General features: G+C 36.3%; 2 protein-coding genes across 2 annotated transcripts; one reads left to right on the forward strand and one right to left on the reverse strand.

Moving 5' to 3' along the window:
- The first annotated feature begins 184 nt into the window (after positions 1 to 184).
- LOC117316365 lies at positions 185 to 27773 on the forward strand. Its single transcript, XM_033870943.1, has 14 exons — positions 185 to 355; positions 9838 to 10213; positions 10831 to 10986; positions 11378 to 11569; positions 12557 to 12699; positions 13174 to 13351; positions 13663 to 13804; positions 14243 to 14407; positions 15724 to 15817; positions 16254 to 16457; positions 17261 to 17327; positions 25698 to 25847; positions 26933 to 27010; positions 27257 to 27773. The coding sequence occupies exons 1-14, from the start codon at positions 185 to 187 to the stop codon at positions 27550 to 27552; spliced, it is 2412 nt and encodes an 803-aa protein (XP_033726834.1). The 3' UTR covers positions 27553 to 27773.
- On the reverse strand, positions 18186 to 23554 carry LOC117337118 (angiopoietin-related protein 1-like). The gene is made up of 4 exons (XM_033897914.1): positions 23370 to 23554; positions 22186 to 22265; positions 21049 to 21214; positions 18186 to 19598 (listed from the first exon to the last, which is right to left on the reverse strand). The coding sequence occupies exons 1-4, from the start codon at positions 23491 to 23493 to the stop codon at positions 19216 to 19218; spliced, it is 753 nt and encodes a 250-aa protein (XP_033753805.1). The 5' UTR covers positions 23494 to 23554; the 3' UTR covers positions 18186 to 19215.
- Positions 27774 to 27801: the final 28 nt, after the last annotated feature.

Consider the following 27801-nt stretch of genomic DNA (forward strand, 5'->3'; position numbering starts at 1 on the left):
GAATTATTTCCGGGTGCTATGGATTTTAGGTGTCTGTCCTGATAATTGGGAAGAAACTTTCAAGTTGGTAATCTTGATCGAAAGTTACAAACCCTTTATTTTTATGGGAAATTTCACAATATCAATATTAGTGATGAAATCATGCAATATATCCCATAGTGCATTGCGGTCGTCAGGGAACGCAATGCACTCTATGGGCGATGTTGGAAATCATGGTAACGTTCTGGAAGATTTCCGAACATCCGGATGGTTAGCAAAACGTCCGAGACCACCACTAGACTATCTGGCGTGTTCGTTTCACAACACACCCTGCCAATTTACTCACTGCAGCACATTGCGGCAAGGCGTGTGCCAGGTATTGTTCACAAAAGACACACCTCGTTTGTTTGAAATCTTCCATGTCCCGGTCATATAAAACAATAAATCAGGTGTAGTTAAAATTAGAATAAATGTTTCCGTTACTATGAAAACTATTCATAGGCCATTAGATTAAAAAGCGTCTGTCAAAGTGGCAAATGATATAATTTAGAGTTAATCTTATCTTTTTTTTTTATTTGAAAGTTTTATTTTTAGCTCGTGAAAAGCTAATGAAGCTGTATATTTCTGGGTGCGGATAAGTTATCAACCTTCATATCTAAGCACTGCGTGCGAATCTACACAATAACCATGTATTGAGGATCGGAGGAGCCGACTCGGACACTATAACACTCATAACAGATTATCGATCATTACTCTATCAAAGGAACATTGTAAACACAACAAATTGAATTTATAAACAAATCATGCGCAGACAAGACTTTGCCGCTTGGCCTTCATGCCCTTTCAGACTTAGCCCGAGAGTGCAGAAAGGCCAAGCTATAATACACACACACACACACACACACACACACACACACACTCACACTCACACACACACACACACACACACACACACACACACACACACACACACACACACACACACACATATATATATATATAGAATAAAACTTGTAGATACTTTGTGTATCGATTAAATAGTTTAAAAATATAAATTCAACACGACAACTGTTGTATATATATATATATATATGGACCATCATTTGGAAAATCCCCTGTGGCCGCAAAGTCTTGTTTTTTGTCATTTTTTTGATACGTTAACCTTCCCAAGGACAGATTCCTTTTTCTTATATATATAAATACACACATATATGATGTGGCGCAGCGGTATAAGCTGCAGGTATTTCTGGCTAGGCGATTGGGCGCCGTACGTAGATCGTGAGTTCGAGGCCCGGTCAGGGCACGAGTCAAAAAGTTGTCTTCCTTCGTCATTTGTGTTACTATGTTATATAATATACACACACATATGTATATATTGATATATATATATATATATATATAAATAAATATATAACTTAGCAACACAAATGACGAAGGAAGACATATATAAACGTGTGTCTAATGTATTGAAATTTATTTCTCACTCAAATATGTATTCGTTATAAATATCTTCGATATATTGCAAGATAATTTTTTTTATTTCTAACTAACTTTTCAAAGAAACGTTAACCTTAGGCTAAAAATATATTTAACACAGTCATTTAACTTAATAGCAATCACTTTGTTCATGCGTCCTTGATAAGACATACGTTTTAACACATAACATGTCTTTCTGTTGCAAGATCACAGTTTAGCCGTGTTGAAACATTGGAAGGTTTTATTTCCGTATGTACGCCATCGAACAGCTGCATTGTCCGACCGAGTACTCATTATTTTCCTGAGCGCTAGTTAAACGCGGAAAATCCATGTCGTCGGGGGGAAAACCTGCCAAACCGACAGTTCTCATGGTATGTACTTTTAACAATACAATTAGTGATCATCTGTTTGGAGAGATAAAAATATACGATCTTATGGTATGCTTTATCGCCACTAGTGTATATATAAAATCCGGCGTGGAAAAGTCAACAATTTTGCGAGATAAGCTATCTGATCAGGGTGTGGCTACCGACTAATTGACTGTTCGATGACGTCATCGACGGATCATCCTTCTCATTAAGCGGTGAAGCACGGTCGTGGAGACAGTATTAAAATCTGAGATCGTTCTCCGGTATCGCTTTAAGGCAGAATCAACTGTGCTCATTTAGATGTGTCCTTGGGTAGTACGGATGTTGATAGTAAATCTCCGGCGCTGTCAAGTTTCACATATCGCCGAATCCATCAAACTCTACAACAGGCAAACAGGACAGTATTGGAAATGGATCAATTATTGTTATAGCTATTCCCGTACGGAAAATAATTAAGTCTGGTGATGATTTTGGAAATGCTTAATTTCTAATTCATGAAGTCGATCGCACCAAGGTGTTTTGATTCATGTGTTGTATTTGGTAGAGATTGATTGATTGGTTCATTTATTGATTGATTGACTGATTGATTGACCTGTTTAATTAAAATTAGACTTGGAATTTCCACTCCTCTACGATACTCTACGATACACTGCAATACTTGTATTGCAGTGTATCATAGAGGAGCGAAAATAACAAGTCTAATTTTAATTAGATTGATTGATTGACCAATATTGATTGATTGATTGATTGATTGATTGATTGCGTCCGCGTACGTAACAGTTACGGTCATACGCATACCTTATGGATATCGGATCTTTGTGCTAAGGACCTGCAAGTAGCCTGACGAATAGGAATTGAAATACTAATTGGAAACACAGGGACTCGGTTGGTTGGGATATCGTGCCGAGCCCCTGTGTTTAGGTGTAGTTTTAGTATATCGAGCAATATTGGACATTTGTTACACCTTTGTAATATTGGGGAAATCTTTGAGACACTCCATTAAAGCAGATTTGGCCCATTTTACCATTATTTTAAATGATTGGATTGATTTTAACTGAATTATGAGTAACACGATAATATCATAATCGTGGATACTGGTGAAAGAGGAATTAACATGTGAATGCTGTTTACAATTTTAAACACAGCTTTATATATATTCCCCCTATATCGACTTGGTTCCGAATCATTACTCAGTTTTTCGGGCGGTTTTTAATACATTTTCCGGATGTGATTTGAGTGGTCCATTCCTGGGTTTATATAGCTAAGCTCTCCATGTACCACAGTGATGTTAAAATGTTGCTGTCATACATACAGTGTGTTTCCGTTTGTGTATATGTATTTCAGTCGATTTATTGACGGACCTACAGATGTAAACACAAGACTTGAAAGGCTTTATCAATGCTCGCCTCACCTACGTACTTAGTTACGTCCTTATTTAAAAAACGAACAAATATAGTCTATAAACAGACAAGCCGTTTGGACCACGATAAATGAAGGCGACCTCTTTCCCCCTTCCCTCGACAGTCGTCGCGGTGATCCTGCATTTGTCCAAATATACACCCCATCCATCACCTCCCACCATTCCACGGAACGTCTATGACTAGTTTATTACCCTTAATAATGTCACCCTTCGAACACTTTGTAATAATCTTTGATCCATTTTGTAAACGCCAAACTCGCCATCTCTTGTGCCGAGAGTCGTGGTCAAATATCTGGTGTACAGTGGGTTTCTATCATAGGGTTGTCCTATAAGTGTTTTCTGTGTGACTTCGGCTAAATACGGCCATGCAAACGAAACCGTCATTATAACTCAAGATCAAATTAACGAGTGCAAAATACAAACAAAAGAAAATTTCCATGGAAACCTTCGAAAAAGTAGGACAAATAAACAAAACTATGTAGGTTGTGGGATTGGTGGATAATCTTCTCTCGGGAGTTTCAGTTGTCGTGAAGATCCCTCCGTGAAACGCCTGTCACGTGCTGTTTCTGGAATTTCCATCCCCGTCATCAAGATAGCTCGATCTCTTCGTCTGTTTGGACATCGTCGACAAATTTCGGCTCGTTAATTTGCCATTTTCAGTTCATCTCGATTGTGTTCGCATGCCATGTCGGCCGTCAAATAATTCATACGGTTTCTTCACGAAGCCCCTTTTTACACAAGATACGAACTCACAAAGTCCTTCCACAAAACGCCCACCAGACCTTCGAACTTCACGACTCTCTTCCATCTTACCGCATCGACACATACCTAGCTCCCTTTCCCCCACAAACAGAAATAAAAGGTTTTATTAGAGGGAGACAACTCCTCCGAGGCCACAGTAGTGCCCGGCGTCCTTCAGGGAACAGTCCTTGGTCCCCAAATATTAACCAATTGACGCACAGTCCCTATATATAGGTGATCTGAAGATCCGAGAGGCATATTGTTCAACGCTCCCTACCCGTGTCGGTTTGTGTTTCTCGGGAAGCTGAGAAATGTACCGGTCTGTGCTGTCGTGATTGTGTCCTTGGCTAAAATACTTTACCCTAATAACATCTCACTACTTTGAATTTAATTTTCCCCTGTTCTCCTTCTGTCAGCATTATACTATGACCCGTTGACTGTAAACAACATGAATTCAGTAACAATTCCTTATTATAGAGTACTAAGTATTGCCTACAGCTTGGTTCATTCACGGGCGCCTGCATCTGGTTTGTATTTACAGAAGAAACTATTAGCCACTGTTCCTACAATATCAAATAGGAGTATAGTCTAGTACCTGGTATTTGTTCTATAAATACTAACCAAATACAGACGCCTGTGGCTCATTCATCTATAGAGCTCCTTTCCTTTTCGCTTCCTCATCATTCATCATTCTGTTATCAATCGCTGTTATTTGACCATCAGCATACACCAGGACAGGTCTTCGAAGAACCCCGACTTGTTCGATTAAAGGAACTATTACCGTATAGTTCAACCTCAGGAATTGTAGAATTCGGCCTATGAATAATAAGATATATAAATAATTAAGCGGTACACGCGCCTACACCGTCATCTTTGTTGTTTTTATACATATTTTCGGGGTCGGAACATTGTTTATCTTGAGTGTTGTTTGTAAACACGAGCACGCTCGGTTTATTACGAGGAAAGCCGAATAGGTCACATGTTCTTAGATTGCGCCAGCAGTCATTCATCGGATGTATCTGATGTCCGTCCCATTTCTAAGCTCTTCAAGGGTTATTTCCCCGGCCTCTATCACCTTATCATGCCAAAAGGTAAACCGAACACCTATTCACAAGCTTCTAAGTACATTAATTGTAGCTCTATCTACATGTTACGTAGACTGCCTTCAATCCTGAAGATAAATGTCCAAGGTGAGAGGCAATTTAGGCCAAAAGTTCGTTTTTTTCATAATCCTTTACTTCCTCTGCCGAAATACAAATTTCGTTCAAACCATTCCAGTCTTTCACAGTTCTTGGTAAAGAAACTGTTTTTTGAAAGTATCAGAACTTTGGATGATTTCATATGTTTGATGTTTTGGCGATATCTATAGTTAGGAGTTATAGTATTAATTTTGTGGATAGCCACCAACCCACTGTATATTTTCTAATTTGTTAGTGTCCTTTTGATGCACAGGATCTCTTGATTGTTTGTTTGTTTGTTTGCTTGTTTACTTGTTTTATTGCTCCGTGAACAGCTAGGATTATTTTTTAGGCGGGGTCTCATTGTACCAATTGTTGATCACTACCTCACAGAACAAGGGGCCCCGGTGGCCGAGTGGTTAAGGTGTCCCGACACTTTAACACTAGCCCTCCACCTCTGGGTTGCGAGTTCGAAACCTACGTGGGACAGTTGCCAGGTACTGACCGTAGGCCGGTGGTTCTTCTCCGGGTAGTCCGGCTTTCCTCCGCCTCCAAAACCTGGCACGTCCTTAAATGACCCTGGCTGTTAATAGGACGTTAAACAAAAACAAACAAAAAATCACAGAACAACACACAAAAAGCCCGTATCATGCCGTCCAGAGTAAAGTGTCTTATCCAAGGACACAACCATGACAGCACAGTCCGATCCGTTTCCAAGCTGCTCGTGAAACACAAACCGACACGGGGAGGGAACGTCGAAACATGCATCTCTGATCTTCAGGTCCCGGAGAGTGTCCTTATATTACAGTAGTGATCTTAGTACCATATGCATGCGTGCAGTTTTCTATAAACTCTCCAAACTTCGTTTGAGGTTATGACAGAGAAATCCTGAAATGGAATTGGCCTTGTTGGTGATTTTGTTGACGGTATATATATCAAATTTCATAGTTTTGCTTTGTGTAACACCTAAATATGGGGACTGTCCGTCAGTTGGTGAAGAATAGGGGACCAAGGACTGTTCCCTGAAGGACGCCGGGTACTAATGTGGCCTCGGAGGAATTGTCTCCCTCCAATAAAACCTTTTGTTTTAAGATTGTGGGGGAAATGGAGCTTGTAATGTGTCGGTGCGGTAAGCCCATCATGCTGTGATTTATGTAGTTTTCAGTGTGGTGCCGAAAGCTTTGCTATATTCCAAGATGGTATTATATGTTTGCAGTTTTTGATCAAGTTGTTTCATGATGTCATGTTTGCTGAAAAGGGTTGGTTTTCGCAGCTAAACGGATTTAAGTCATTGTGTAGAGGTGATATGATGTAGCCACGTGCCAACTGACTCATACACACAATGTTGTGTGGTAGCACCTTACAGCGCTCACCACTGAGTCACACGGAACGATAGGTTGCGACATGGGACGATAATTTGATGCAAAGGGACTTGGCACGATTTCCCAACCCATGGTCCAAATTACATATATAATACTAAAATACATATATAATATAGACCGTTGGTTGGGAATTTTGCCAAGTCTCTATGATTTGGTGATTCTTGCCTGTTTCCATTCTATAATTTTTCCACCAGCAAGCAAGATGAGGCGAAATGTGTGGCTGACCACGGAAGTCAGCTGTGTTGAACACTGCTTCAATATATCCTGATTTTCTCAGAGACACGCAGGGATTATCTCCCCTCATAATTCACTGAGACCGCAGAGTTTATTTCCCCATAAATGACAAGCTTCTCCGATACTGCGTGCATATATCTGTAGATTGTGTGGGGTTATTCAAATCGCCCTTCATCCGTGATCCATGGACACAGGCGCTTGCATAGAAAATCTGATTTTCATTTTTTTTAATATATATGACAGTGGTATGTGTAATCTGTTAAGTACTTGTACTTAACAGATTACACATACCACTGTCATATAAAAATAAAATTGAAAATCACATTTTCTATGCAAGCGCCTGTGTCCATGGCCCTCACTTCGTCAATAAACAATCCTTGTTCTCATTCTCAAAAATCACAGATAGGTTTCCTTCGTTTGTGGGTTGACCCGATACAATATGAAGTCTGACCAGGAAAATAGAATGGCCGAAACGCAGACATTTTGGATGATTCTTGAGAAATACTGTAAGGATATTTGTGAAACTTGATTTGAAGGTTCCGCATTGTCTCTTATTGTTCCCGATCGATTTTAAGTCGAATCGGAAAACAAAATGGCCAACATGCGACCATGTTTTGAAACGTAGCCGTACGCGATTCATTTTGAAACTAATCGGAACAAAAATTCAGATCAGCTTCCATTTTAGATATCAGTTGAAGTTTGTAATTGATATTTTAAATTAGTTCCTTAAATGTATTTCTCGTATTTCTTTAAGGTCCTCTGTTTCTAAGTGATAAGGGGAAGAGGTGAGAAAACGAGGAAAGATCAGTCTTAGATCCAATATAAGATCATTTGATGGTGGGCGCTAATATTCCTGTTGGATCTACATGTCTTTTAACTTACAAAGTAGACGTATTTCCACTTTTGTAGTAGTCTACCCCTTATGTACTCGTTAGAAATTAATTGTGACCGGTACATGTGTTTGTACCATGGTGGATATGGGAAACGAGTGCATTTAAAACTGATAAGATTAATATTTTTTATTCGGGAGTTTTGTCAAGTTTAAAAACAGCTTAAGTTTTGCTTCAATCCATTTTAAACATTATATTATTGTATCATCGATAAATTAAATCCGATTATATTTTTATTTCCCTGCATTCAATATTGCGATTAAAATGATCCGAACCAAACGCGCCCCTATAGTGTTCGTACCGGAAGTTATTATTCACCACTTCCGCAATAAACAAGACCCATCTGAACAGGTCCGAGTTCCAACAGGTAGCTGACAGGTGATATTAGACAATAACTGACACCGGAACACTTTGCTTAAGAAACCTTTTAGCTACATAAAGAAGAAAAGTTATTTCTTTCATGTCTTTATCTGAGATCTACAGTTGTCGATCGATTTATCGAGAATAATTTTGCTAAGATCAATTTACAATGTTTGTTTTAGCGTGGCACTCGCCGCACTGTATGCTTTTATCAGAACAGATTGTTTTTGATCTTACGATGTCAACATACTAAGACGTCATTCGCCTCTTGTTGTAACACATACCGGCATTAATCTGTTAGTTATTATATCCAGGTAGAAGTTCTATATTACAGCTGTCATACAATTACCTCGTCTTCATACATCACAGACATTAAAAATCATGTTTTGGCTATTTCAGAGAACCAATTAGAATTTCATAGTGTGTTACTGAGGTCTCTGGCTACAATTCAATTTGCATTGTTGCAAACTTATCCATATTTCTTCATTTAAAGTGCATGTGCAAATTAGTGTGCATTATAAATGTAAGGAGAAGATATATAACCCTAGTTTCCTGTGGCCATGCATGCATGACAACTGGCGTAGACATATTCTAGCAGGTAGACATTCTAAACCACACATCTATCTGTCAGAATGCACAGAGTAAAGTGCTAGTTTGCATGCATACATGCCATACCTCCTGTTGTGATACAAAATCTCCCTTATTTTCAAGTCATTTATTTTCCCCTGGGAGGAGAGCCTGAATTCCCATATTTTGTAATTCCCTCTAGTATTTTGGCCGATGCCATTTTTATTTACAATTCGTTAGTTTTTTGATATTTGGCTATATTTAGCGATCACATGATCTAAAATGTATTTGTTCACGTGATCACTCAGTCGAAATGGCGCCTATTGGATACGGCCCTTCACACAAGATTAGATTTTAAGCATCAAAAAGTACATTTCCATAGACCTAAGCTGCCCATTTTGACAAAATAGTATTTGAAGCTACATATCTTAAGCTGTCGTTTTAGATGGATATTTTGTTTAAAGAAGACAAATAATATTTAAGGAGTTTAATCTTAACACATCCTCCTAATAAGCAGAGCTGACAAGTACTTTAACACAATTGTATATGAATTTAATATTGCCAATTGGCATTCATATTGCCTATGAATGCCAACTGAAAGCAGTTCAATAATGGATATATCTATAGACAGTATATAATTGTTGTTAAATGCAGTTCTGGAAGTATATTCTGCCAAGTAAGATTATAAGTTGGATAAGCATTAATGTTATTTTGATATTAGTATTACTACTTTAAATACATTCACAACAAACTAAAGAAATAAATAAAAATTATTGCAGTGTATACATGTGTGATATTGCTGAACAAAGTAAACATACCATATTTAATTTCTATTTATCCTTAAATTAGCCCTCTCCCATAGTATAAAAGTTTAATTTGAAAGTTTGGGGAGGGCTGTTTGTGAACCATTTTTAGAGTACATAAATAATATACAAAAAAAAATTGTAGTGCGCTCTGGCCCTACACCAGACATAGTGACAGGGCCAGAGAAAATTCGGGCTACTACCTGACGATCTACATGTGTATCAGAGGGGCCAAAACCCAACTCCGTCTATACGAATACTCCGGTTATTTGCATATTTTGTCATGGAAAAAGGGCTATGCAAATAAGCAAGTTGCTCTGTATATGTACTATTTTAAAATTGGTGATTCTGCAGAAATGATGGAGAGGGCTTATATTTGGAAAAATATGATATATCACATAGATCTTCCTAAGCACTGACCTGTTTTGTATTACTTTAGGACCCAGGAGACATTGATCAATTGATGGAGTATACCCGCGTGCCTTTGACATTAAGTGATGATTCAGATGAAGATATTTTCGTGAAAGAATATGCCCGCTATGGTGATTTAGAACTGAATCTACTACCTCCACAAAATGGCCTGACGTCAACATCACCACAGCATCGCAAGCGCAAGAAGAGAAAATCTCTCTCCACCTGTCAGATTGTCTCCCTTGTTGTAGGTGTTCTTATTTTGGTTGTGTCCCTTGGGATTTTTTTAGCTGTTCATTCCCATGCATCTCATATCAGCCAGGAGGTCACAATAGAAAATGTCGGAAATCATTCCAAGACTGGAAATCTGTCAAAAAATTGGAATAGAAGATTTGACGGATTATGTAAGTATTATCTATTTATATCAATTGTTATGAAATGATAATTATGAAATAATGACATCACAGACTTTTAGTTTTAATGATGTATTAATATGGATAAAAAAATTATTATTGGTAAGCAAATGAGGATGGCAGAATTTTTGAAAATCATATTAGAGGATCAATATCTCTATATTTATTTTCTATTTTTACGTAATATATGAAACATTTCTTCCCTGCAAAGAATGTCACGAAAGGGAAATTAAGGTGTTACTTTTCGGGCACATATGGAATTGTCATTGTCAACATTTCAAGTTTATCACAGTGTCTCAAAAAATATCAGTGTTATTGCGACCAAACTTGGACTAAATTTTCCTTGTGGTATATATAGACATCTCAATTCACGCTATATATTCCAAAAAAAACGATATAATTTTAGTGTTAAAATATTTACTAGATTTTCAGAAATAAACATGACATCTCTCTTTCTTCTCCAATTGACTTACGGGTACATATCAATAATTTGACTATTGAAATTGAACGATTCAAGGGACATCTCAAAGATTGACATATACATGTATATAAATTATTCTGTAATGAGTTTATTTTACAAATTTTAATATGTGAGATGTTTGTTACAGTGGATTCAATGTCCGAGTCTAACGTAAGACTGTTAGATGTTGATGGAGATGGATTAGACGATGTGATTTTTGCATCAGCCTCATCAGACAATGCTTTAGCCTTCATGAAGTTGGATGGAAGTGAAACAAAACTTAAAGAATTTTGCTTAGGAAAAGGTATTATTAATGTTTTTTTCTTGAGCATTTATGTCATATTAAATTCATTTGGTGCAAACGATGATGAAGGTGTAGAAATTATACAGCTTACTGTAAGAAATACAGCACTTTGATCATTTACACGACTTAAACTGTAACAACACCATTGATTGGCAGGAAGTTGATCATGGCAATTAGTGCTCTTCACAAAAATGAATGAAAAGCAGGTGATGGATGAGAGGTAATATTTAAGTACAGTATCAAACAAAAACATTTTTAGTATTCAGAACTGTGAAATATGGTGTGCATCATAGATTTAATGCAAGCCAGAACTCTAGATAGATCTTTTAAAGAGGATATTTGATGTCACAATTACATAAAACCTGTAGCTTACAGTGTGAATTCTTTACAGGGGAAGAGTATCCTTGTGTAGGCTACCTGTATGCCTTACGAGGCTATGATGGAGAAGTCCTGTGGAGAGAGAGAGTGTATTCCTCTGTGACGCTCATCAATTGTGCAGACTTTGATGTGGACAAGGATGGCTACAAAGACTGTATTTTGTGTGGTCGTCCTGCTGGTGTTCAGGCTGTTAGTACGCGGACAGGTCAGTATACCAATATACACAGATAAGTATGTATTTGTCAAGCAATAAGCCCATGCCTAGTAATAAGCCATTTCTGGTAATAAGCCCCTACATAGTAATAAGCCCATTTATAGTAATTAGCCTTCTCATGTCTGTAGCAGTTGATTGACTATTCTAACAAAAGCTATTTCATCATTCCGCAATAAGTCCACTGGTACCCCAAAGATGAGTCAGTGAGAATGTTTTTGCGTCCTGGGCTTATTACAGGATAAATATAGTAATAGTTTTAGTGTGAAACTAAAACTGTCTTGAAGAACACTCAGACTTGCCTTTACTACTAAGCAAAAAAAACCCAACTAATTATAATATCCACCAGTCGATAAAATAATACCTCACAACAATAAATAACTGTTTTAAGATGCTGCATTTTTGTACAATCAAACTTTCGTAAGACAAGCTAGCATGGGACACATTTCTGTAAACATGTATTAAGAAATGAGTTAAACAATATCTAAAATGAAGCCTAACCAAATTGATTTCAAAATCCTATAACAAATTTAGGATAAAATATGCTATTTTTTGTGGTCGTATAAAATTCTTTATAAACAAGTTTAACTGTATGTATGAAGATTTAAAGGTAAACATAAAAAAAAGAATGGGATTTGGACCTTTGGGGACTCGCACCATATTTAGTACTATACAGTACCTACTTTAGTATCTCATAGCATTGGGACTCATTGCACATAAAATGTGACATTTTTGTGTGTAAAACCTACAGAACAAAGTCTCAGCAAGATTTTATTTTTATCTGTTGTGTAATTCGGGGTTATGTTTTACTAGCTGTCTCTGGTTTGAGAGTCATTGCTCACTTCATTGCCGAATGTTTATGACAATTTTTTTACTGTATTCGTTCACAGTTTCATAAAAGATTAATTTCTCATAGTTTTAACGGAGTATACAAAATCAGCTGATCATGATGATGTACATGTGTTAGTTTTTCCCTTACAGGTAAGACAGTATGGTTTGGTGATAAATCTCTGATGTTTCCAATGTGGAACACATTCCAAGTCCTGGCATTGCCTGATTTTGATGGTGATGGCGTTCCAGAAGTCCTGGTACCTAACGGAGGAGACCCCGAGAAGGATCCAGAGGTTTGTGGAAAACATAACTAGTGTTTCTCATATGTATTAAATGATTATCTGTACTTGTATGTGGCATTGAAGTTTCAAAGAGAAAAGTAATTTAAGCAAAATGCACCAGCATTCTACGAAGAAGGTGTATATAATTAGTTCCTGAAGAATAAAACTTTTCATTGTTCAAAGTAAAGGTTCTCTTTTGTCGTATGATTTTCTTGGAATGACAGGAATATAAGGTTATCATAGATTTCTTATTTACTGGATTTAATTTATTTAATTTTTTGTGAAATAGAGGTTATTATTGTCTCAAAATAATTAATTATGATGCATAAGTTTTATTTCGAAATATTTAAACTGTGCCTCTTTCTATTGCACCAACAGAAAACTGACATAAAATATTTGTAGAATGTGAAATTTTTACTATCCTGTTTTTACGTAGAGTTGCTTCCCCTTAACTACATACAAATGTACACATACACTGTTTTACAGGACCATGACCGTGCGGCAGGTCGCCTGTTGATATTGTCGGGAGCGACGGGACAGACAATTGGTCATCGTTACCTAGAGATGCCGGACAGTAAAGAAACCTATTTTAGTCCTGTGATGTATACCTGTGAGGATGGCTCTCAGTACATCCTGTTCGGAAGTGGTGGGGAGACTGTTCCAGGTAAGATGTATCATGTGTCTATTATATAGATCTACAGACATCCGAGTATTACCGGTATCAATCCAATTAAATCATCTGTTTATTTCTTTGATAATTCATTCTATGCCATAATGTAGCACATATAAACAAAGCTTTGAACAGATGATTTTAATCAGTTTGGAGTATTATCAATAGTAGAGTAGTAATCTCTATTACCGGTGAAGAAATTATATTTCTCTGGATATTGATATTGTCACAGTTTTTAATGCTTTGTTTAGTATGTCTAAAAGTAACAACTTATTTGAAAATATAATACTTTTGGTTTATTTCAGGAGATTTTATGATGATTTCCCTACCAGATTTCTACCGCTATGTTACCGAGAAAGATGGCAATGTCCCAGGTGTGCAGGGCCAATACGACCAGTGGCCAGATAAGTTAAGGGATCCGACCACTGGCATCATCACAATCTACAAGTAAGTCGTATCAAACATGATATAAGGCATCACCACTAAGTTTTACATGTAACAGTTTTACATGTTGTTGTCCTGAAAGGGTTTATGAGTTTATGTAGTAAAGATGTATAGAATTATCCTTTTTTCGCATTTGTTACAACGACTTTCAAGGCCTGTATTAACATGGACAGGTCTATCAAGACTTTGTCAGAAATGTTACATTTAAAAAAAAGTTTCCTTAAATTTTTTTTTTTAATTGAAAAAAATATTTGTTATTATTATTATCAATTATTGAAAAAAAATTCAAATCAATTTGCATAAAAAATAGTTATCACAATCTATATTACTGACAATTGTGGACTTTCTCTCAGCTGACCATTGAGGGTTGTGAGCCTTTTCATTTTTTGTGTTTTGTTTCGTGTGACAATAATGCTATTTTAAATTGTACCTACCTTACAGAGGAACATTAAAGGGAGTAATGGTTCCCCCCGTCATCGTAGATGTAGACGGAGATGGAGTGTTTGACATCATGGCCTCCGTGTATGATGGTAAAAATATACTCTACAATGGAAAGGACCTGAGGATCATGTGGTCCGCTGACTTTTCTGGCCAGGAATCTTACAGGTAAGTTATTTGGAGGATATTTTACTCAAAATTGACAGGAATTGAAATATTTGGATATTAAAGGATTAGAATGACAACTATTAATTCAAATAGTTTGTTGTTATATGATGAAGGTTAAACTGTCATAGAATCAGGAAACAGTTGGTCTAATGTTAGGTTGGGTCTTCCTGATCTCTAGCCCGAGTTTCCTCTGGCCCTGACACTATGTATGGCATAGGCCGGCCATGGTGTCAGGGCCAGAGGAAACTCGGGCTACTTGATCTCTTTATAACTTTACAGTCATAGCCCAGCTTCATGTGTAGGTTCCCCATCATCCCTAGATGTACCAATTCAATTTAAATTTTTGAAAAGAAAAAAACAAAATGGCCAACAGGTGGCCATCTTGAATTTTGAGAATTGAAGTTTGTTATCACTATTTCTTGACAATTAATGGAGGGATATTTCTCAAACTTCATGTAGCTATTTAAGATTTAACTGTTGGGCCTCCGGGGAGTCATATATTGTACATGTATTATCCCTACAAGAAGTGCATAAGATTTATACATGCTGTCTCCATTGCATTTTATTTCACAAGGATTTTATTGAATACACCAATTCAATGAGTATTGGGCATCAGGCTGGCTGATGTCTACATGTATGTAAGCCCTCTTCATCTCTTGCATGATTCAAAAGAGGCAACTAAATTTGAGATCGTATCTAATGTTTCCTTTTATAATGCCTCATTTTTTAACCTTTAATTGAACATTTGCACCTGTGAGGAAAGCTTTTGTTTGGCTCTGTCCCCTGACCGAGACATACTAGTCTTTAAAAATGGTACATTGTGTATTTTTTACCCCTCATGCAGCATTTTGAGAGGGTACAATCCAGTTCATTCTGACTGGGTAGGGTGTCCACTTATATAGGCTGTGTAACAAACTACTGAGATGTTGTTTTCTACCATTTCCCTGCGAAAATTTCATGAATAGTTCATGACTGTTCATGAACAATTCATGAAGTTCATGAAAGACTCTTGAAATCATGAACTCAGTTTTGCCGGGGTTTGCCAGAAAGCAGCTTCGCATAGGAAAATTTTGTCTGCGCTTATCAATAAACCTACTCGCTTTTGATTAGGTTTTGATTGAAAGGTCCCATTTATATTTTATTTTAGTGAAACATTAGTTTAAACTGTATTTCATTATTGAAAATTTTAAAAAGTTCTTACATTATACAAAACATGAAAGCATTCAGAAACAAGTACTTAGTATGTAAATCTGCCTCCTTCAAAAGTGATATTCCTAGTTTTAAAATCTAGTTTTTGTCAATTTTCATTTTAACAGTACACCATCTCCTGGCCATTTTGATGATGATGGAACTCTGGACTTCATGACACACTGGAGTATTGGAGAGTGGCCAGTTTATAACCATTCCCAGGTCAGTATGTGTCAGCAAGATAGAAGTGAATGTTTAAATTTGAAATAGGCTGGTTACCAGCCCTGAAGTTTCATAAGGAATTACCCAGCAAAAATTTTACACCAGCACATATCTCGCCTTAGTTTGAAACTTAGAAATCGGACATATATCCTAGAGACCAAAGTAATAATTTAAAATTTTTATTTTTATAAATTTAATATTTAATAAAACCAACAGTATGAAGCTGATGTTAAATTCCTTGATCTTGGCAGTCTTTAAAATATTTTGCCTTTTGGCAAGGAATATCACTCTGGTTGAGACCAGTATGTATTTAAAGTATAACAGAATCAAGAGTTTTGTAACAGAGGCAAAGACAGAAAGAAAGAAAAAATAAATAAACATTATGAATAAAAAGAATCAGGCCGAAAAATTCACAGAAGTTTGTTCTAACCAACAGGCTGTGATTCTGAGTGGAAAAACAGGAGAGATAATCTGGAAGATTAGTACCAACTGGTACGAGATGTCCTCCGATCTGACCGTTCACACCGAGGACCCGCACAGGGACATGTTCTTGTTCAAAATAAAGGGACGTGGAGCAAATGTCCACACAGGCAAAGATGAGATTCTGATACGTAACGAGAAGTTAAAGAATCCACACCAGGTAAAATTGTTTTAAAAATCAGTCAAAATTTTGTTATATAGGAAGTCATTGGGGTCTTGAAAAAACATGGAGATATCTCAAGTAGTTTAAATTTTTAAAGGATATTAAAGGATGAACAGAAGTTCATACAATGATTAAAATCAAAACAATTCCATATTGAAATGAATGGTTACAGGACTGGTTTTGTTTCACAAAGCTTTGTAACTTACAAATTCCTGTAACTTTTGCGTAAGTCAGATTTACATACTAAGGATTTCACAAAACTTCGTAACTTATGAAAATTCGTAACTTGAAATAACATCAAAAAAACTTTTTTAACTTTATGCCAAATCCACCCTGTTGTAACTTACGATGCCAATTTAACATTGTACGGAAGCATGCACTTTTGAACAGAAAATGACTCACGATCAATTCTATTTTAAGAGCATTATGTATATCTGTGCAGTGAGCAAACCTTGTAGAAACTGCATTGTTACTGTTTGTTTTACTGCACAATAAACAATGTCCAATTGAAATTTTACAGAAAATTTGATCTTCTCTCAATAATATAATACAGTTGTTTGGAGAGAATGAAATAAAGTTCATTGTCTGAGTACGGGACAAAGGTATAGGACCGGTGTACCCTTTTCACTCCAATGGTGTGGTCTTTTTTACCTTTACGAACTTCTTAAGTTTTGCGTAAAATTTTCGTTTGAAAGTTAAGGCGCATTGTGAAACAGTACCCTGGTCCTTTTTTTTCAAAACTTCCCATGTTTGGTGAATAAATATCTTATTGACAACGTACAATGTACATCTATTTGCAGCATGATGAAAAAAGCCACGTGCAGCGTCGACATCTTGGGCATGAATCCAGAAACAGTACACTATCAGGTAGGCAGATATTTTGTTGTTTGTAGTCCATATTTCAGTAAATAAACAAAGTGTTACCCACATATCCGTTTGCCCCATTTCTTTACATCATGTTTTGTCTTTGCCTCCCATCACATCTGGATTAATTACATATCTTGTGAAAACCTCCATTATTGTTTATATTTACACCACACATCACATTCTGGGCCCAGTTGTTCAAAAGGTAATTAGGCTAATCACATTTTAACAACATTTTTCAAATCCTGATGTAATAATTTATGGTAGAACTAACATGACAAAACTTTATGAAATTCTGTAACTCTTGATTCTCTTCAAACTGGCATAATATAAAGATGATATACTCACGGGTTTAATCTAATCACCTTTCGTCAACAATATTGTAATTAAATCATCTTATAGATGAACACTTGTTTGCCATGTAGGGGATTTAAATGACGATGTTTTATTGTCAATTTTGGACACAGGGATATTTAATTGAATATATAATAAAAAATGAATATAAATTTTGGGTGGTAATGTATTTCTAAAGGGAGATAATTCTTGGTGTGACACTATTTCTAAAGGGAGATTACTATTGATGTGGCTCTTTTTAAAGGGAGATTACTCTTTGTGAGACACTATTTCTAAAGGGAGATTACTATTGATGTGGCTCTTTTTAAAGGGAGATTTCTCTTGGTATGACACTGTTTCTAAAGGGAGATAACTGTTGGTGAGCTATTCGTATGTTAACAGCATTGTTATCAAAGTATCTTAGAATTCAACACTTGTTTGCCTTTTGGGGGATATAGATGACAATGTCTTTTTTTTGACACAGGATATTTACTTGAGAATAAAAATCAAAACACAAACGCAGTCATGTTCATTAATGTATAAACATCAGCTTTTAATACGGTAAACAAAAGTGGATTGGTTGTGATTGATCAATGGAAACGATAGACAGTGTGCTATTTTATAGTGTTTGTACCAGTTGTACCAAATAGGTATAATACCATATAATGAAACACAACAGAATCTCATGTGAGTTCATAAGCATCACATGTTCACCATGTTGGATCCAAGTGATACGTTTCATGAAGCGAACAACTTGAACCGGTTCAGTTCTGCTGGTATTCCAGATTCCATTACAAGTACAACAGATTTGTACCGGTACAACTGGTAGGAACGCACAGTATATGCTATTTGAAGGAAGGTTACCAACTTATTGGGAAACAATAAAGATATTTGTACATGATAAAAAGTGAGATTATTGTCCATGTGATACATATAAATAAATTGTCATAACTATTGAAAAGACGCTGTATAAGAAAAACAGAAAAATAAACAAAAAACCAATTAGAAACAAAAAGCAAAATTAAACGGAGATTGCTGATAATAATTGAGGTGGGAATGTGTTACAAAAATGGGACATTACTACTGATGTGAGACTGTTTAAAAAAAACCCAACTAAGATGACTGTTGATATGACATTAGAGTTCATATAAGCAAGCTTACTAGTCCTTTATATATATTTTTTATGCTGTAATACAAAAAACGGGAGATAACTAATGATGTGACACAATCTCACTAAAGGGAGATAACTATTGGTTTGAAACAATGTCACTGAAGGGAGATAACTATTGATGTCACACAATATCACTAAAGGGGGATAACTATTGGTGTGACACCATATCATTAAAGGGAGATAACTATTGAAGTGACACAATATCTCTAAAGGGAGATTACTATTGAAGTGACACAATATCACTAAAGGGGGATAACTATTGGGGATAACTATTGGTGTTACACCATATCATAAAAGGGAGATAACTATTGATGTCACACTATATCACTAAATGTAAATTGTTGTGACATTATGTCACTAAAGGGAGATAACAATGTTGTTTGATCTCTATGGATGAGACAAGACCAAACTAATGTATTTCAAAGAGTATCCAAACCCAAGCCAGTCCTTCCAGAAAATGCCGTTGTACATCCCGGTGGTGGGAGTGTAAGGCCCGTAATGATAGTATTGTCCATTGGGCAGGGCGTATGTACAATAATTGTACCACCAACCTGCTGTCATTTGGTGGGCACAGCCATAGGGGTCTGGTCTATCATACGTATAGAAAAAACAGCCATTGTTATATCCAAGGTCGTCAGGTACATCTCCATATGCATTACTGATAGAAAGGCGGTACCATTGTTGTGGCCCTTCCACCTTGAAGTTCAGGTAATTTATCTGTCTTATATTCCCAGGGAAGTCTTGCATGTGAACCGTCAGATGGGTTTGCCCTTTGGAATGAAGATAATATGATATAAATCAAACTGATATTACAGATCTCATGTTTTTGTGCTTTGTCTAGATTTATCACATTACAAACTGCATTATTTAGTGCTAAAACTATCTGTAATATGCAGAATGACTATAAATTGATAATGAATGAGAATCAGAAATTAGCACTTTTGAATTAGCATAAAACTGTAACTAGTACATCTGAATTAGCATGAAACTGTAATTAGTACTTTTGAATTAGCATGAAACTGACTCAAAAATGACAATCATACTTAAGTGATATCAGGTTTGTTAAAAACATAACATTTTACCCACTTTTAGAAACTTCAACCAATTTCCTCTATACCTAATTAACCTTATTTTCAAGGTCATAGGTGTTAAAGATTTAAAAAAAAATTCTGATGGCTTTGTCATATGTCATATGTAAGCAACAATAGCACAATGATAATCTATACCCTATTTTCATATACTTAGCTTGTATTTCTGGTTATTGAATCAGCTAATTATATAACCTTTCTACCATTGTAGTATCCAGCAGAGGTCTATATAGACTGCTATTTTACAGCATATTTATCTGACATTAAGCCCATCCATGTATATTGCAGTTAAATATAAATGCTGATGGCCCTAAGTCGTCAAGTGGTAAAGTTGTAAAATTCTTGCCTTCCAGGGCTCAAAGTGGCACCTATTTTGACCTATAAGGCGCCTGCATGCCCACTAAAAACAATTGTGATTTGGTTAATCTTTCAAAAGTTGCAGTCATTGCTTAAATGATGTTCACCATTGAAAATGTTATACTGATCTAAAGAATTAAAAAAAAAATTTTTTAATCTTACAACAACTAGACCAGGCGACTAACTTTTCCAATTGGCGTCTAGATTTTTTGACTTTGTAGCCAAATAGGCCACCTGGTAAAAATATCTACTTTGAGCCCTGCCTTCACCTTGGCGACCAGGATTCACTTTCCTGATCAAATGTGGAAAGGTATGGGGATCACCTGCCTGGTAACATATGGGTTTTCTCTGGGAACCCCACAGCAAGGCCCCTTGCATGCTAATCTGAGCCAACAAGAGTTATTCATGTAAAATGATGAAGTTTAATGAAGTTGAAGAATAGAAATGCTGACAAAAGATATTTCATTGTAATGTAATAAGCTTACCCCTATAGCTACTTAATGGCAAAACAAATAGTGTTGTTTGGCATATGCATCCTGATGTTGGTACAGGCATACAGCATTACTGGGCTGAATGCTGTAAGCTTGGCATATAACTCAAATGGTTAAAGTGTTCGTGAAGAGTTTGGAGGGCCCTGGCTTTGTGTCCTGGTGTGATTGTTGCTTTGTCCTCTGCAGTTACATTATGAATATATGTCCGTTATGGACAGGTGTCCGCTATATAAGGGTGTCCGCTATTACAGGTTCGACTGTATACAGTAACTTATCATTATTACCTGTGTTGGTAAGGTAGTAGATCTGATTGAGTCCTGCCCAGAAGTCACCTTGGGTATGCCCAAATCCCCTTACATAATCGTCCCATGGTCTGTTGAAGTTCTCCAATCCATTCACTCGTTGTTGTATGACAGTGTAGAAGCCATCTGATGTGTGCTGACACACTACCTGCAAAGTAGATTTTTTTTCCTTCTAAAATTGATTATATAAAGTCCTGTATTCAGTATTATAGTATCACTTTACGATGGTGTGGTAGTCTCTATTTACCTTATATGGAATGACTCTAGTTATAATTACCTTACACACTGACTGTATGATATGGGTCTTGTTGTAAATATATATACTATGGTGTTGTAGAGTTGTAATTACCTTATATGGTGTGGAAGAGTTGTACTTGCCTTATATGGTGTTGTATAGTTGCAACTACCTTATATGGTGTGGTAGAGTTGTACTTGCCTTATATGGTGTTGTATAGTTGCAATTACCTTATATGGTGTGGTAGGGTTGTACTTGCCTTATATGGTGTTGTAGAGTTGTAATTACCTTATATGGTGTGGTAGGGTTGTACTTGCCTTATATGGTGTGGTATAGTTGCAACTACCTTATATGGTGTGGTAGAGTTGTACTTGCCTTATATGGTGTGGTAGCTAGGGTTGTACTTGCCTTATATGGTGTGGTAGAGTTGTACTTGCCTTATATGGTGTGGTAGAGTTGTACTTGCCTTATATGGTGTGGTAGCTAGAGTTGTACTTGCCTTATATGGTGTGGTAGAGTTGTACTTGCCTTATATGGTGTTGTATAGTTGTACTTGCCTTATATGGTGTGGTAGCTAGGGTTGTACTTGCCTTATATGGTGTGGTAGAGTTGTACTTGCCTTATATGGTGTGGTAGCTAGGGTTGTACTTGCCTTATATGGTGTGGTAGATTTGTACTTGCCTTATATGATGTGGTAGAGTTGTTCTTGCCTTATATGGTGTGGTAGGGCTATAATTACCTTATATGGGGTTGTATAGTTGCAATTGCCTTAAATGGTGTGGTAGAATTGTAGTTACCTTTTATGATTTGGTAGAGTTGCAATTACCTTATATGGTGTGGTAGAGTTCTACTTACCTTATATGGTGTGGTAGAGTTGTAATTACCTTATATGGAGTGGTAGAGTTGTACCATACCATGTAAACACCACTTTCATTGTACCCTGCCTTTCCAACACTCTTACAATCTAAAGAAAATAAATGAATAAAAACAAATTTCAGAAAAAAACATTGATTTATATGAGATATATCATGATTCATTCAATTTTCAATTCATTATAATCAAAAACATCAAACTTTAAATGCCTAGCAGAGACAAGTACATGTTTTGGAATTATATAAAAATATATTAGATAGTAGCAAGTGGAAAAACAAATGAAGATTGCATCAGTATTTAAATTTCTGTTTTCCCAGCAAATATATATGTAGTTAAACAAGAGTAAACATCATAGTAAATGTGAAATGGATATTTTGCTTTCTTGCAATTATTTTTGTAGTCCAAATGTCAAGCATCAACTTCAGCTATATCATATGGGCCGATGTCTTTTTGATGATAATGGGGGATATATTGCCTCAATACGGGGGACCTATGCTGACCTGTCAGTGTTCTAGTTTACATATACAATTTAGTTTATCTTAAACAGGAAACTAAAATACTTGTGAAGTTGTGAGGTAATTTAACAGTCATTATGTGTCCCAGACCTAAAATACTAAAGTGGTGAGCTGATCCTCCATAAACTCTTGATTTTATCTACAACAGGAAACTCGAATACTTTGTACTTAATGAGATTCAGGTGTGTCCACAGGGGCATGACACATTCCTATAAGTGATCTGAGAAGAGTGGAATTGATCTGATTTAATAGAACTTTCCTACTTTGAAAGTGGATGGGAGGACACAGTATCACTTAATATAGATTACTACAAAATAAATAAAACACAGTGTAGATGTGTAAGTAAAGTAGTATTTGTTTCCTTGTGAAAGAATATTATAAAATAAACACATTCCTGCCAAGCACCTTATCAATATAAGGAATTGTAATTATAATGTAATTATTTAACACTATGTATACACACAGGGACATATATATATATCTATATAAAAAAATAGCCAGAAATACCTATATATATACAGACTCTCTATAGATAGGTATTTCTGGATGGTTTTTAACACAAGACTAGCTAGAGATGCCACTAGTGTGATGTACACAATTCTAAATACATGTATGTGTATACAGCTAGGTCATGCCCCAGTTTCTGATTACAGAGACTACTATAACTACTATAAACTCACCTTTGTACTGGAACATGTCGCCTTTATTCAGATGTTTTTGTGCGGGCCATTGCTCACTGTGTTTAGCTACACAGACAGTCAGCATACACCACAAAACCACGCTTAGGAAATACACAGGCTTCATTTTTTACTGCCGGTGTGAGATTGAGCAACTCTAGGGGATTCCCCTCATCTGGAAAAAACTTAATGTACATGTGACTGTCATGTGATGAATCACAGGGACTGGTCGCAATTTATTTCTCCCATGGTTGCTATATGTAATTGTGACCTGAGTCCTGGTGTATTATGAATCATTCTGTACACAGGGGTTAGTCACAGTTTATTTATTTATTTTTATTTATTTATTGATTTTTTTGATGAATCATTCTGTACACAGGGGCCAGTCACAATTTATTTATTTATTTATTTTTATATATTGATTGATTTATTTGATGAATCATTCTGTACACAGGGGCCAGTCACAATTTATTTATTTATATTTATTTATTGATTGATTTATTTGATGAATCATTCTGTACACAGAGGCCAGTCACAATTTATTTATTTATATTTATTTATTGATTGATTTATTTGATGAATCATTCTGTACACAGGGGCCAGTCACAATTTATTTCTTTTTATTGATTGATTGATTTATTTGATGAATCATTCTGTACACAGGGGCCAGGCACAATTTATTTATCTATATTTATTTATTGATTGATTTATTTGATGAATCATTCTGTACACAGGGGCCAGTCACAATTTATTTATTTATATTTATTTATTGATTGATTTATTTGATGAATCATTCTGTACACAGGGGCCAGTCACAATTTATTTCTTTTTATTTATTGATTGATTTATTTGATGAATCATTCTGTACACAGGGGCCAGGCACAATTTATTTATTTATATTTATTTATTGATTGATTTATTTGATGAATCATTCTGTACACAGGGGCCAGTCACAATTTATTTATTTATCTATTTATTTGATGAATCATCTTGTAACACAGGTGCTCCTCAGTCATTGTTTATTTGGGTGAATTATGTTTATTGATAGTTATATATACTGCAGTGAACCGAATCTAAAGGTAAATCAATTGTGACTGGCACCTGTGATGTTGTTAATGATATTATGGCTATCTTATTATATATCTGTATGAGATAGGGAAGATGTATTCCTTGAATTAAATTGTGGTAGGCTAAATATTTACATAGTTCATCCAAAACAGGAAACTCAAATACATGTGAAGTTTTTGAGGTGTGATTTAACAAACATCATATGTCCCAGACCTACACTACTTAAGAGGTGTGCTGGTCCTCTATTGGCACATGATTTGTCTTCAACAGGAAACTCAAATACATTGTACTTAATGAGGTTCAGATGTGAACACAGGGGCTTGACATGTTCCTATGAGTGATCTGGGGGACAAACTCTGAGGTGAATGTTTTATTCTAGGTGAAATGAACATGTCAAGCCCCTGTGTGTTCATGTAAATGGTGGTGTAGTTCATAAGGAAATATTAACATATATAAACTGAAAGAAAAAAGGAAATGCAATTAGAAATTGTCCGGTTTACTACGGGAAGTAAAAAGATGCTATAGATTGAAGATTTTGAATTGAAAGATAGGGAACCAACTGTTGTCTGTGAAAAATACTCATACATGTCGTTTAGTATCCTCGTCAAATTTCAAAATTATTAGCACACCTGGCCAAAGGGGCAAGTGAGCTTATGTTATGTAGCAGGGTATGTTGTCTGTCCATCTGTCTGTGGTCTGTCTGTCCGTCGTCCATCTGCCATCGCTCAACATTTCCTATAAATCGCTTCTAGTCCTGAATGACTACAAGGACTAGGATGGATTTTTGGTTGGAGCATTATATTATTGGGCAAAAAAATCTAATGTTGTATAAATATCAGCTGATGGTGCATTTGCTCCCTTGAAGCCTGAGGCCAAACAGGCGAAATTGTAATAAATCTTTTAAATCACTACTAGTGCTGAACGACATTCATTCAAGGTTACAGGGGTCAATTATGATAAAATCTTTTAACAATTTCTTCTTAATAATCAAGAGGCCCAGAGACCTGATATTGGGTTTGTAGCATTCATGGGTAAAGGGCTATAATAATTGTTCAAATGAATGACCTTAACGTCCATTCAAGGTCTCAGGGGTCAAATATGCTGAAATGTATAAAACCTCAGGTGACTGTTAAGGCCCATGGGTCTCTTGTACATGTATATACAATAATTATGTAATTAATTCAGCCAAAAGAAAGGTGTCCCTATATTAGATTTCTGTCCCCTAGTTGGCCAGTTTATAATCATACTTTTATCCTTTAACAGGTTTAAGTCCCGAAGATGACTACAGAAATCACCATATCACATGTGAGGAAAACTCCAACCTCAAGACAGAGCTGTTCCTTATGGACAGAACGATTATTGATCAGCCAATCAGAGTCCTGGAAGTACCAGCCCTGCCATACACATACACAGGTTTGTTTTTGTTTGTTTTTGTTTAACGTCCTATTAACAGCCAGGGTCATTTAAGGACGTGCCAGATTTTGGAGGTGGAGGAAAGCCGGAGTACCCGGAGAAAAACCACCGGCCTACGGTCAGTACCTGGCAACTGCCCCACGTAGGTTTCAAACTCGCAACCCAGAGGTGGAGGGCTAGTCAATATACCATTTAGTCGCTCTTGTCCGTCCCAGAGACTTTTACGTCTCTGTGGACATAACGGACAGATAGGACAGAACTGGATGCCTTAGGGGAATACAGGAACCGGAAGACTCGACCACTGGCATCCTCACTTCACCTGAATACAGTCAACGACAGTGAAAGGAGACATTAAACCTGAGTAACCAACCAACTATTCAACCAACCAACCATTCAACCAACCATTCAACCAACTAACCATTCAACCAATCAACCATTCAACCAACCATTCAACCAACCAACCATTCAACTAATCAACCATTCAACCAACCAACCATTCAACCAACTAACCATTCAACCAATCAACCATTCAACCAACCAGCCATTCAACCAACTAACCATTCAACCAATCAACCATTCAACCAACCAGCCATTCAACCAACCAGCCATTCAACCAACCATCCATTTAACCTATTATTATTATCCAACAACATACACACTTCACTAGTCTACAGTAGTTGGATATACACAATTTGTCATATACACAGATAAAGTATTATATGTACAATTATTTACTATAAGCATATATATATATATATATATATATTGTTATATTTGTATACTCAAAATTTGGTGCCTAACATAATTCAAACAGATTATATGATAAGTACATTGATGAATTGACACACCCACAGCTCATGCCGTAGAAAATGATAAATAAAAAAGGCAATTAGTGCAATCATGATTTAGAGGAAATTCCTTTCAGGATGAAAATCAATGAAATTAAAAAATTGCTTAAATTTGACAAATACATTGGTACAATAATCAGCTTACATAATTTAATTGTCATGTTTATATGCATTATACAGCAACCATTTTCTTATTAACATTATTAACATTGCTTATAGTGTCATTTTATTTTGTAGTGAAAGGAAATACAGATTCCTCATCATCAGAAAACCAAACCATGTGTGTGGTGCTGATTGTGGAAGATCGCTCAACAGGTAAGATATGCCTTCATTACTGTAAAACAAGGCTCTTTTGATTTCTCACATTGTGACACACAGCTAGCTTATTTACATAAACTAACTGTAATACGGCCCTTGTAAAAGTTGTGTGGGGGCAGAGTTTATAAACTGGGATTAAATTGTGTGTGGAGAGAATTTTAGCTACAGGTTTTGATCAATTTTTTTACACCATATATATCTGTAGTGTTTACCTTTTTGATCAACGGTGTCCATGTATTACAGCTGCCATGGGAGATGTTGACGGTGATGGACAACTGGACATCGTGTCCATAACTGGTCTTGTTGGACAACTAGTAGATGAAGGATACAGCTATACAAAGATGAAGGGGCTTACAATGGTCAGTAAGGTCAGTGTAGCCCCTCTCCTCGGCGATACATCTCAACGGGTCAGCTTCAACCCAGAATCCAGCTCTAACCAGCAACAGGAGTGGACAGGACGCCTGCTACCCATGGGGAAACAGAACTGGGCTAGTTATCTGGGCACCAGGGGCAGCAGTGTCTACAGAGGGCACAGCTGATCTTCATCAGGGATTACCAATACCCAGGAGCCTCATGTAATGATGAAATGAATTCAAAGACACAGGACTAGACTGGGAAAATCTAATGCACTACCCATGACATTTCTAGAGTTTTCTGTCTTGTCCGATTTCTCTGGTAGCTTGTGTGTCAAAGTGGCATCATGATATAGATGATGTCATATCCAATTGTTTTTCGGACGCATAATATCCACAAGGGAGGTAATTCATTCATATGGAAAAATTTGGAAA

Source organism: Pecten maximus, chromosome 1, assembly GCF_902652985.1.
Source record: "Pecten maximus chromosome 1, xPecMax1.1, whole genome shotgun sequence".
NCBI lineage: Eukaryota > Metazoa > Mollusca > Bivalvia > Pectinida > Pectinidae > Pecten > Pecten maximus.